The 13,798-nt window shown below is 42.6% G+C and overlaps 1 protein-coding gene across 6 annotated transcripts in view; it reads right to left on the minus strand.

Moving 5' to 3' along the window:
• The window catches only part of mast4 (microtubule associated serine/threonine kinase family member 4), a 155,253-nt gene that overhangs the window by 103,082 nt on the left and 38,373 nt on the right, over positions 1 to 13,798 (minus strand). For all 6 annotated transcript variants that reach the window (XM_061733943.1, XM_061733942.1, XM_061733941.1 and 3 more), the window contains exons 2-3: positions 12,180 to 12,336; positions 2,551 to 2,684 (exon numbers count right to left, since the gene is read on the minus strand). In XM_061733943.1, the coding sequence (XP_061589927.1) occupies positions 2,551 to 2,684; positions 12,180 to 12,336 (291 nt within the window). The remainder of the gene's footprint in view (positions 1 to 2,550; positions 2,685 to 12,179; positions 12,337 to 13,798) is intronic.

The raw sequence follows: 13,798 nt of genomic DNA on the forward strand, positions 1-13,798 counted from the left end.
GTATATAATCTCAGACAACGGTGCAACTGCCACTCGGACTAATTGAAAAACTTTTAAACAATTACTATTTAGTTGTTTGTTGATGTTTTTTTTTTTTAAAGTCCAACTTAAAAGATAAATAAGGCAACTGCAGCGCATACTTATCAACTTGGTATTGATTGAGTAAGCCTGGCCGGCCATCCTGATTATTCCTCTCCTGGATTCTAGGTTCTATTGAAATGTCTGTGACTTGCTTTGTTAAAAAATATGTCATAGATGCAGGACAGAAGAACCCTTCTCAAACGTTCCCACTCCTTTCAAAGCAGATGCTTACAGGCGGTGGAGGTTTCATCTCTGCGTTTCTTTTTGAAATTGGCGCTAAAGCTTTGTGCTAACAACATCTGAGGTTCACCAAACGCATGATGTGAGGTGGAGATAAAGACATGATGTCTGCGAAACCTGCAAATCTGAACAGGTCATGAATGAGATGTTTTTCACACCTAAGGTGCCCAAAACAAAAAGGACAAGGTTGTGTTATCAGATTTTTTAAAAAGGTTAGGATTTCAAAAAACACCCAGTTTTTATTTAATCAATAAATGATTTAATTGTCCACAGGAGCACGAGTGTTCATGTATGGTTGTCAATGGTTATGACTGGTAACCTGTCCAGAACAGATGCACAAAGTCAGGACATGATATTATATTTAAAACTTGCCACAACGACTTGTGATATTCAATATAAACCAACACTTTAACCCCCAGCAGTAAAAGGCTTTTGCAGACACTAAAAACATTAAATATTTTGATTGCAACATGGTTTTATACCAGGAAGGGTTTTCTAAAACCCCTCCTTGAACCGCCACCTTATTGTGGTGGAGGGGTTTGTGTATCCCGAATGATCCTACTAACTATATTAACTACTATACTTTTTTAAAAAAGGGGGCCGGAGAGTGTGTTCCAACTATAGGGGGATCACACTTCTCAGCCTCTCCGGGAAAGTCTACGCCAGAGTACTGGAGAGGAGATTACGGCCGATAGTTGAACGTCGGATTCAGGAGGAACAATGCGGTTTTCGTCCCGGTCGCGGAACACTGGACCAGCTTTACACCCTCCGCAGGGTGCTCGAGGGTTCATGGGAATTTGCCCAACCAGTCTACATGTGTTTTGTGGATCTGGAGAAGGCAGAATGGCCTCGTGCCATTCTGTGGCTCAGTGAGTATGGGGTCCGAGTCCCCTATTAGGGGCTGTCCAGTCTCTATATGATCGGAACAGGAGTTTGGTTCGTATTGCCGGCAGTAAGTCCAACTTGTTCCCGGTGCATGTTGGACTCCGGCAGGGCTGCCCTTTGTCACCTGTTCTGTTCATAATTTTTATGGACGGGATTTGTAGGCGCAGCCAGGGGCCGGAGGGGATCCGGTTTGGGAACCACAAGATTTCATCTCTGCTTTTTGCGGATGACGTTGTCCTGTTGGCTTCATCGGACCGGGACCTTCAGCATGTGCTGGGGCGGTTTGAGGCCGAGTGCGACGCGGCAGGGATGAGAATCAGCACCTCCAAGACCGAGGCCATGGTTCTCCACCGGGAAAGGGTGGCATGCCTTCTCCGGGTGGGTGGAGAAGTCCTGCCTCAGGTGGAGGAGTTCAAGTATCTCGGGCTCTTGTTCACGAGTGAGGGAACGATGGAGTGGGAGATTGACAGACGGATCGGTGCAGCGTCCGCAGTTATGCGGTCGGTGTACCGGACCATCGTGGTGAAGAAGGAGCTGAGTCATATATATCATCTCCTCCATGTTCTACATTTTTAGTGTCGTCTTCTTCGTTTAGATCACACAATCAAATACATCACAGCAGCTAGCTCCAACCCCGCCTACTTCTGCTCCAGGTGCTGAATTGTTATGGAAAAAGGAATTAAGCCGAGTCGAGCCAAGCTGAGTACAGCAGAGTAGGTACAAGTGCAAAAGTGCCATTAGAGATAGGGTGAGAAGCTCAGTCACCCGGGAGGAGCTCGGAGTCGAGCCGCTGCTCCTCCACATTGAGAGGAGTCAGCTGAGGTGGCTTGGGCATCTGTACCAGATGCCTCCTGGACGCCTCCCTAGGGAGGTGTTCCAGGCATGTCCCACCGGGAGGAGACACCGGGGAAGACCCAGGACACGCTGGAGAGACTATGTCTCTCGGCTGGCCTGGGAACGCCTCTGACTCCCCTCAGAAGAGCTGGAGGAAGAGTCTGCGGTGAAGGACGCCTGGGCATCTCTGTTGAGACTGCTGCCCCCGCGACCCGGGAACGGATAAGCGGTGGAAAATGGATGGATGGATGATTTTATAAAAAAATTCAATAAAAAACACAGGCTGCATGCTGCAGCAACAGCAGTGCAAATTGAACATTAACACAGTTAGTGAATATAGGGCACAAATTTAAATTAATTGCAACATTGTTTTGTCCTTCCAATATTGATATTGCACATGTCGATATTGCTATGATGATAAATGTTCGATCACTTGTCCAGCTCTGACCAAGACAGAGATCTTTAAATACATCATAGAACTTGTGTACGCTGGAGGATTGTTTCACTCACCATGCTGGAGGTGAGGGAGGGATCTGACTTCCCGAGGTTCAGGGAACGCATGCGAAGCAGGTTGGAGGTCTCCGAGGACAGTTGTGGTGTCGTCTGCATCTGCTGCAGGGCGGTGGGCAGCAGGAGGTACTTTCCTGCACAGCAACCAGAGAACAATTGAAAAGTCATTTACCTGGGTTTTCCCTTCAAAACTTTTCAGATTACTTCACTTTCTTTTTCCCAGGGAAAATTGTTTCCTGAGAAAACTACAAAAAAATATTCCACTATTACAGAAAATGATTTCAAACACAGAACTTTGTGACGAAAAAACTAATTTCTTCATTAATCCCGTCACAGACGGGTGATGAAAGGAAAAAAAAAAGAGACACGCATTGACCGATATAAGAAAAGGGATTATTACTTTCTAAGATTTAGTATAAGTAGTATAAAAATGTAGGTAGTATAAAAATGCAGGTTATTTATAAATCCAGCTGATTTTTGATGTCAACAACTGACTAAATGTAGAAACTGCATTTCTTATGTCCCTAAAACCTGTTCATTTTTTTTTTCTTTTAATTAGATACGTTTAGAACCGTAGCATTTGTTTTTACTGTTTCACATGTAGTTGAGTATTTCTGTATTAAATTATCATCAGTCCATCATGGACCCCAGGAAGAATAGCTGCAGTTTTGCTGCAGCTAATGGGGATCCAAATAAAACTATAAACTATAAACTATAAATGGCACCAAGGTCATGGGGAGGAAGCGAAGGTGAAAGACCTCTAACTCAGAGTCGTCTGCTCCTACTAAGTACAATAAGCCAAAGCTTCTGAACCTGTGTGGCCATGAGGAAATCGAGAGGTTAAATCAGTCCGAGGATGGGGGTGTGGGGGGCGTGGAGGAAGCCCATTAAGAGATCATGAACGACCTTATTATGTAACAGCGCCTAGTTTTCATAATAAGAGTTCTGGGTCAAAGTCATAGCTGCTTTCATCCTTGGCACTAGGGGGCAGCAAATGATGCTTCTGTTCATCTAAACTCTCCTCATCCTAATCATCATCCAAAGATTTAAAAAAAATGTTCAAACAACTCAAAATTAAGTCTTAATAAATGAGCAAAAAAAGCAAGTTTGATCACTTTTATACAACTACATATTTCACTCTTCTAAGTATCCAAGAAAAAAAAGAAAAAGATGAAGAGCAACTGAATTCATCGTGCTGTCAAAGAGAAAGAATACAAAAATTGGTCTGCACTGCAGACAGAGCCAGGGTATCTCAAGTTACTTTGGCCTGAAGCAGGTTAGGTATCTCCTTCTAATCACACAGTAATGCTCCAGAGGTTACGATTCTTAATTCACCATCTATGCAGGAACCATCTTTATACGCCGAATAAATAAATAAACTAAGAGCCAGTAAGAGCACGCTCCCAATTACAATCAAGGAAAATCTAAAAATGTGGCTTTTCATGACAAGTCAAACGAGTTAAAAGATGCACAGAAAAGACAACCACAAGTCATCCAAACACCACATCCATGTGAAGATGACTGTCCAGGACAGGACCGTGCACAAGGCAATGACTGCCGTGAAGGAAGTTAGGAACCAGACAGGAATTTAATTTCATGAGGGTATGGATAAGTATCCAGATTGATAAGTCCCATTAATGAAATCCTACAGACACCCATGCCGACCAATGATGATTACTGTAATCCAGGATAAACTACAAACGCGAGTGTGCAAAGGGATTAAAGTACTTTTTATTTAGTATTTATTTCCATGAATGGAAAGTAGTGTCCTGGATTGAACAAAGAACAAAGCAGAACTTTCCTTTAATATAACCAAAAGTCAACTTATTTTTCTTTATCTACTGCAGATACAGATATATAGCGTGTATAAAAAATGTAATCAGTTTTTTTTCCATGTATCTATTTTTTTAAGGCTGAAAACATTTTTCTTTTTAAAAAAAATGTAACCCACATGGTTACCAAACCCATTTATGTCATTTAAAAGAGGTACTGTTCTCCACCACCAGTTGGCGCAGCGGTCCTGCATTCATGATCACGACCAGTAGCACTTGCTTTCCTGAGACTCACCCAAGACGTTGACTGTGAGTGCTGTTCGTCAAGTGAGCTGACAAACCTGGGTATGAAACGTGATGTAAACTTCATAAATTAATGATTAATCCCCGGCGTGGAGTAGTGATAAATCTCTTGTTTATTAGGAGAGAGCTTTGTGACTTGTGTGAGAGAGAGGGGAGCTGCTTCAACCGTGTAAGACTCTGTTGGACTCTGGTAAGAGCTAGAGATGGTCCTGGAGGGCCGCTTTTGTGGGGGCGGGTGCGCCTGCCCACGTCGGCGGCCGGGGCGGCTCTGTCTCTCCGGGCAGGCTGGCCCCTCACTGGGTTGTTGGCCTGGGTGGTGAGGGGATCGCCTGGGTCCTGGTCCGCCGCCGGGGGTTCCCTGGCTGCCTCTTCCCGTGATACACTTCAGGTGGAGCTTTGATAGGACTATTACACACACACACACACACACACACACACACACACACACACACACACACACACACACACACACACACACACACACACACACACACACACACACACGCGCACAGCCACACACGCGCACACGCTGCCACACAGCCACAGCCACAGCCACACACACACACACACACGTTCACCTGCATGCTTGCTCTGTAGTTTTTGGGGTTAGTTAATCGTGGTAGCTTAGCTCAGATTGTGATTGGATCTCGAGACTTGGGATGGTTGCTGCTCGTGTTTTGGCGGGTTCTGTGCCGTTTGTGTATGTTCTGTTTTTTTTTGTATTTTTTTTTTGCAGATTTCCAGTGCTCGACGTGCACCTCCATGTGTGTTCTCGCGTCCTCAGTGCTTTAAGTGGGCCGGTACGGAGCGGTACGCAGTACCGGCACTTCTAAATTTTACCCATCAGCGTACCGGAAATTATTTACTGTGTGCGGCGCGTACCGGTACTGTTCTTCCCAGATTCCCCATCAGTCAGTAACTCCCCCCGATCTCCCCAAAGTCCATGCTCGTCGCCACCATATATTTTGGGGGGGACGCGTCCCCCCCCACTCTTGAAAAAAAGTCGTTCGGACCCCCCCACATTTGCTAGTCCAGCGTGTTTTCATTGCTTCACAATCAAATCCGTTCCACTTTATGAGTAGGAGATTACCCATATCTACAGAAATCCACTCCGCGTTTTACTTCGGTTTTTTAACACGGCAGCAGCAACAGCACCATTCAAAACATTCAATCAGTCTGAGGCAAGCCGGTGTGGAGATGCCGAGATGGACATAAGAAATTAAGTAAGTTACCAAGTTTTACCTTGAGTGGCCAAACAGCAAAATTGCGTTGTTCCATGGTCAAACACAGCCAGCTTATATATATATCGACGCAGAGCCTACGGCGTAGGGTGCGGCGTACGATGCGCGTCGCCGCATAACCTACGCCGTAGGCTCTGCGTTGGTGTAACGCGGAACCATAAATCAGCTCCGGAGCCGGCAGGCTGCCGCAGGCAGACAGAAATCAGCCTTTATTCTGGAGAGGTTGCAAAAAACGTGCAAAAAAGTGATTATGTACATTCACTGAGTGAATATTATGAAAGTAAAATATATATTTCTCGCTGTATGACGACTAAAAGCATTCTGGGATTTTATTTTGTCCCTAGAAAACTAGTTTTTTCTTTTTAAATCAGAGGGTGTTGTGTAAAATTCCCACTGTGACGTACTGGGAGCCTTCACAGGTGTTGAACACTGGCCTGCTTCTTGTTACACCTCACATCCTTGATAAATACTGTAGTAGGCCTGTATGGTTCATCTGGAAACAACAGGATTGAATACAATGATGTTGTTGTTAAGAAATCTTGTAAGCCATTCTTTTACTTTTTGTTGAATATAAGAAAATAGGGATAAGTAGTCAACTAATATAAAATAACATGACGCCGTGGGTTGGTTTTCCTCCCAACCTCCCCAATTTTTTCAGTCACCAGCCGCCACTGATATATAAAGTGTTAATAACTGGAAAGGTGGAGGATGTGGATGTGGTCAGTTCGTACCCAGAACTAAACCACCATTCGTTGGAGGTTCAGCTGGCCATGTTCAAACTTCAGTATCCTGCAGCACAGTCAGTGAAGTGGTGGATACATTGAGAGCTATGCTGCCAGAGGTTCCAGGTCTGTTCACTCAAGTAGAAGTGTTGGTCAGGCTTCTTCTTGTTGTGCCATGCTCCTCAGCAGAGGCTGAGAGAAGTTTTAGTGCCTTAAGAAGGCTCAAGACCTTGCTGTCAATGACTCAAAAGCGCTTGAACAATGTGGCTGTTTGCCACATCCACCAAGAGCATCTTGACAAACTTGACTTAGAGGAGATTTGCCAGTCATTTGTGTCTGCAAATGACAAAAGAGGTCACACTTTTGGAGCCTTTGTATGATGGTTCTGTTCTATTTGTAGAAATCCTGCTGTAAGCATGTACAGATAAAAGAGGAGATGGGTGAAGATATGGAACATTTAACAGGTTGTATTGAGTATTGAGTTATAGTTGTATTGAGTTATAGTTGTATGTTCTGCAGGTCACTGAATAGTTTGTATTTCCTCATTACTTTTTTTCTAGAGATTTTTTGTTGCATGACATTAATAATCATTCAATAAAGTGCCTAAAAAGTGCCAAAAAAGTTGTCAGTGTCAGTCCTCTATGAATTAAACCAAAACATAATAGTAGTCAATAATTGCAGACCATGCCAGCTCCAAGGAAAAACAAAGAGAGAGGGAGATTATTTTGGGTGTAAAATGCACCAGAATGCGGGAAATTGAATCTACTATTTTCAAAATTTTCTGGGGGAGGACCCCCAGACCCCCCCCCATATATATATATATATATATATATATATATATATATATATATATACATATATATACTAGTATATATATATATACACACAAATTTACATAGTCCCATATTTGTATGACTGGAGGGGGAGAGTACCGGCACTTATTTTTTCCCACTTAAAGCACTGCGCGTCCTGGATTAGCAGCGGATGTCACACACCCCCCCCTTCCCAAAAAAAAAACCTAAAAAAAACTGGGTTTGTATGTGTATATATATATGTATGCGTATGTATGTATATATATATTAATGAGATAAATATAGCAACAATGCACATATATATGCCTAATAGGTTCTTACCAGCATGGTATTAACCATTAATATGTGTGCAGACAAGTCAAAAAAAAAAAAAGAGCTAGAGATGCACTGATTGATCGGCAATCGATCGCGATTGACCGATAGTGCCCCTATCGGTTTTGAGTTTATTGTGTACATAATGTGACTTATTCATTAAGGTCATTTAAATACTTAGTTGATTGAAAGGAGGGAATTGATAAAGTTCATTTACAGTTAAAAAGATAAATACTGTCTTTAAAAAGCTGTTTAAAAATATGAATACTGCTTATAGAAATAAATAAGTCTGTTTATGTTAAATACAAGTTTATGATGAATAATTGTGTTTTTAGTACTGTAAATGTAAAAAGTACTCATTTACAATGAGTGGAACAATGTATTGCATCTGGATATGCAAAGAATCAGAGTAGTAAAAGCGTTTTGCTAGATCAGGGATTGATCGGTATTCTCAACCTTCGGCGGTTCAGTGGCGAGCAAGGTGATTGTCAACGGCAAGGAGATTGGGATCCACTCCGAGAAAAAAAATACATCTACTAATTTCTCGACCTTTCACTTTGACACGGATAAGAAAGTTCACCATAAAACTTACCCGGGTAGTAGAACAGACATAAAACATAGGGTGAACCCCCATCTCCTGTAATAGGAGAAATGACTTTTTTCTTTTGAACTTTATAATTTTGTTTTATTTTATTGAAAAGAGCTCTATTTTTTTCTTTCTAATTCCCTGAGCAAGATAACAATTGTTTGTGAGACAATAAATGATCATTTTTCAACTTCCAGCTTTTCAAACCTAGGGGAATGTGGGGTTCTTTCATCTATTGAGGTTAAAGGTGCTACAAAAACAAAGCACATTTCTACCCCCACATTTTCCTCACAGTGTCACAGGAATGACTGCAGTAAAAACCAGGAGAAGAGAAACACGATGAGAAGGAAAAAGTGAAGTCTTTCCTTCCTCACCAGCAAATGTTCATCCTGTCCAGAGCGCATCGCATCCCGGCAAAAAGGAAATGGTTGCAAACTCATCAACACTTTCAGAGAACGGGACGGGAGTGGCACGGTACGGTTGTGTTTACCTTTAGTGCCAGGTCAGTTCCTAAGTTTCAGCCGATGAAATCCTGTTTCAAACACATCTTTCCAACATGACTCAATATGTCAAATATGAGAGTTTAAATAGTTCCAACATTCAGTTATATATTTAGCTTAGCTCCGGAGCACCGGAGCTGCTGCCGGAGCTGCTCACGGACCGGACCGTCGAGGAGCCCCGGGCCCGGAGCTCCAAACCCGGAGGCTCCGGGGGAGCTCCGGGCTCAGAGCGAGGCCGGTTTTAGGGGGGGGCAGGGGTGGGCTGTGCCCCCCCAAACGTGTGTCCTGCCCACCTAATCAAAGGTTATGGGGATCCTTTATTTTTTTATAATTTTATTTTTTTATATATATAAAAAAATATCACAAAATATCTGTACCGTTTCTGATTGGGTGGGCACTGCGCATCATATTTAGACACAAGTTACTGAATGCATACCGCAAAAGTTGTGTCTCGGCGGAGGGACCCGACGTCCCAGCAAAATGAGACAACAGAGAAGTTCAGAACAGCAGACAGAGCACACACTGAAGGCTGATTTATGGTTCTGCGATTTAACGCAGAACCATAATTCAGGCTTGAGGGAGAATGAGCCACGTTGAAAACCCCCTACACATAACCACGCCTCCAGCAACAGATCCACGAACCAGGAGTTCTACATGCTCACAGAAACACAGAAAAGGAGAAAATACGTTTTTTTGACTAAAAGAAAATAAAGTTTATAATCACTGCCACGGTGCTCCAGTCTGGCCACTCTGCTAGTATCAAGAAAGAGAGCGACATCGCCGATTCGCCGACATGCATCGTTTCTTTAAGCCTATAAGCAAAAGCCTCCGAGACGCCTCTCTCCATCCCGGCGAGGGCGGAGAGCGCCGGTGCGGGTGGCAGTGGCTGCGGTGCTGTGCAGGCTCTGGAGCCGCCAGCCTGCCGGCTAAATGCAGCCTCAACAGGGCACAAGCCAGTGTCCTATTAGTGCCGGTCCCAAGCCCGGGTAAATGCAGAGTGTAGTGTCAGGAAGGGCAATTGGGTTATGATACTGTTGGTCAAAGAAGGAGAAGATAGATGAACTGATATGATTATAGCATAGTTTTCTATGCATTTCGGGGGTTTGAACCCCCAAAATGTTTTTGCCGCAGGCGGCGTCGCCCACCCTACATTTCAGTCTGCCCACCTTAGTGGGCCTCACTAAATCCGGCCCTGGCTCGGAGCCCCAAGCCCGGAGTTCCGGACTCGACACATTCAGAAGACGCACAGTCCTTCCTTGAGCCAGCAATGTTATTTATATATTTTAACAATAAAGTTGCCATTTGTGAAAATTCAGTGTTGTGATTTCTTTACAGTTAACATGATTAATTTGTCTTGTAACATAAATGAAATGAGGAATCCTAGTAAATAACTGTGGTGTACCTGTTTAGAATTAAATTAAATCTTCCTGTGTGAAGACGAGGTGACTAAAGGCTGATTTATGGTTCTGCGTTACACCAACGCAGAGCCTACGGCGTAGGTACGTGTCGATTTAACGCAGAACCGTGGACACGCTTTGCTACGTAGCCGCTGCTCTTCTCCCCGGAGCGACGCTTTGTCTCCTCCCCTGCTACACGTCATTCAAGCAGCCAATCAGCACAGAGCCTCATTATCATAGCCAGAATGAAGCACAGAAAAAGGCTTTAGAAGCGGTAAAACTAGAGACATAGTCCACAGGCTGAATTTCTGATTTATGTAGAAAAAACAAGCTTTAAGTTGTTTTTAAGACTTCCAAGGCCTTTTTAAAATATACATTAAATGCCATAATATGTCCCCTTTAAAATGGCTGTAATTTCTTAACAATAACGCTATATTTTTTGGAGGTTTCGAACAATGTAGTAAAGCTTTTACCTTTTTGGAACAACGATGTGAGAGCAGTACTCGACCACACCTTTGGATGCATGACTGAGCTTTCCCAACTATCACTAAACGTTAAAACTTGTCGAGACAAGTCCTTCTATAGCGGGCGCATCTTGCACACACCAAACAAGCTTTAAAAGTACGATCCAGGAAGAGCCGGGTTAGTTTATCCGTCTTGTCTTTATGCAGAGCGATTACTACTAGGGTTTCTGCATTTATTCGGGGCTGGCACCTCTTTCATTTACTGGAAAGGTCAACATTTTAAATCAGCGAGGTGGCCTCCTCCACATACACCTCACATGCAGAAAAATATGCTGCTCAGAACCATAAAGCAGACAGTTGGTCTGAGGTCCTCCAATTTACTGGATGGAAGCAAACAAGACCAGCAGGCACAACATTAAGAGCTGTTTCTCTTTATTGGAAACAGGGTGGGAATTTATTTATACTTACGAGAGAGACACCTCCCGTGTTCGATGCCGGGGATGATTCAAACATCTCATAAATCTGTCATGAATAGATTATTTATCAAACAGCATATTTCTCTATGGTCCTCTTTAATATTCATGTCCACAATAAACAAATAACATCCTTTCGGAAGTAATTTACATCATTGTAATAAACTGAATGGATGTTGGACGACGCCCATGTGTCTAGTGAAGGAACTGATGTGCAGGTAAAACATCCAAATGGCTTTATATAGTTGTAAAGTGTAATGATTACTACAAATAAATACGCAGCACTCAAGGATGATCTTGAAGCAGCTTCACTTTTGGTAACTAATTGGGAATCTTTTGTATTTGAGATGGTCACCTGAAGAGCCTAGAAAGTCCAAGGGTTCACTTTTCCTGCTGAATAACTGCATTGGGGTTTGGTGAACTCACTTCTAGTTGTCTTAAATGTTAACACAGACAAGACCACACTGGCACGGACATTGCTTAGGTCATTTTGTCAGGAAATCTTGCATTTCCAGTATCAGTGACTGGTCAAGTGTGTTATTTATATAATAAAGCAAAAATAGCTCCCTTTCTGAAATAACTAAATGTAAAAATACTTTTGATTTGTGTGAGATGACACTTCAGACCTCCGAAGGGGTATTTCTTTCCATTAAGATGCCAGAATAAGTTTAAAAGTGATATACTGTGGGATTGTGGTACTAAGAAACCATTTCTCTGCCTCTGGGCCCAACCAGGACGAATCCGTCTGACACATGTGGGAAGCTGTCAACGTAATGTGTGACGATGGCTTATGTTCAAGGAGATGAGAATGAAAAAAGGATTAAAGGAAGAATTTGAACGTTTGATTATCTGCATTACGTTTTATTAAGGTTCGAATGATATCAATGCTTCTCCTGTGTGGTTTTCAAACAAGATTGGGTCATACAATTATCTTTTGTGTGCCTAGACTGTGTCATAAGTGATTGAGAAATAAAGAACACATTAACCAATCATAAAAAAATTAAAAAAGGCCACAACTCTGGACAAACAAATGCTGATGTGTTTTACCTGTGAGACCACCTCCCAGGCTCCGTCTGCGAACATGTTTTCCATCCTCACTGAGATGTCGTTTCAGTTTGAGAGCCAGACTTAACCCATGAGTCAGCAGCTCGGGGTCACTGGACTTCCTGAGGGATGTGGGAGGCGGGTAGAGGATGTCGTCTAACTGCAGAAAGACAAGGGGAAAGGTAAGACTGAGGAAAAATAAAGCACATTAAAAAAGCTATAAGATATAAAGTTATGCAAATCCAGAAGAGAAATATAAAAATGGTCTGTTTTGACTGATCCAATCAGAAGTCTTAAAGCCACTCCAGCAGTACCTCATCGGACCACTTGGGTGGCAAATAGAGTTGCTGCATTGACAGAAGAGTCACTGACGATACTTTGCATGTCCTGTAATTCCACTTCCCCCACTAGGTGCACTTCATCACATCGTTCACCAGGGGATGACACAATCTTGATATGCAGCTGGTATTGTTACTGGGGGCTTTACGACTAAAGACCTCATTCAGTCTACCGAAGACGCTGAAGGAACAATTTGAAAATGAAACAACTCTACGTCTATTATTAGACAGTAAGATGTGTCTCATTACAGATATGACAACATGAACTGAAGAAGTTTTGAGTCATTAGGAATTATATATTTTCAGAAAATGGCAATTAAAAACACTCAGGAGGCACCATTTAGCTCAGCACGATAAGCAGGAGATACAGATGTTTCAGTCCTCCTGCACACAGTCCAGGTTCAAGTCCCTGTCTGTGGACCTTTGCTCCATGTCTTATGTACCATGTTAGGTAAAATTATATAAGCAATACATTTATGTATATTTAGAGGAGTGGTGTTTGGATTGGCGACTGGTGTAGCCAATGGCAACCTGTTATTTTTGCTACTTAGGACTGTAACAACTTCTTATCTGTGAATAAAGACACAACAAATTAAGTAATTCATTTTCCTTTGGTTTAATAAAGTGTTTTTGAAGTTTAGAAGTAAGCATAATTATTTTTTGTTTACATTTGAAAAAGGAGGTCCCATTGTAAATGTTCACCGTTAGATCCAGAGCTCCTCCGGCGTGGATCAGAGGAAGGATCTGGGAGTCACGGTGGACCATTTCAGGACTCTTCCAAGTGGAATCCACAAACCAAACTGGAATGCCAGTGGGATCCAACTCCATGAGCTTCAGGATGAGCAAGCATGGGTCTCAGTGAACGACATTTTTGAGTCTTGTTAGAGGTTTAACATAATTTATCTCAATGCGTTTCAATTTCTGCCTGTGCTGACATTAATTGCCGTTTTGCTGCAAAAACACAGTCTAATTCAGAACTACTTTGATTCACATTGTTTGGTCGGAAGTCTTCTTCTTACCATCTAACTATAGACCAAGGTTTCCTTTAAGGAATTGGAGAAAAATCGCACATTTGGCTGAAACCAAGAATTGGTTTTTCAGAACAAAATGAAGTTGAAACCACACCAGTTTCAAGAAACATGAAACATTTTGCCAGCACAACTCACTCTCTACTACAAGAGTCTTAAAGCAGAAAAAGCTAATTGTCAGAAACATGAAGTAATATCTGCAGGAGTACAGCAGGCTGTGGATCTAATACGTGCAACGTTATGCAACACTGCACAT

The sequence above is a fragment of the Cololabis saira genome, chromosome 11 (genome assembly GCF_033807715.1).
Source record: "Cololabis saira isolate AMF1-May2022 chromosome 11, fColSai1.1, whole genome shotgun sequence".
In the NCBI taxonomy this organism is placed as follows: Eukaryota; Metazoa; Chordata; class Actinopteri; order Beloniformes; family Belonidae; genus Cololabis; species Cololabis saira.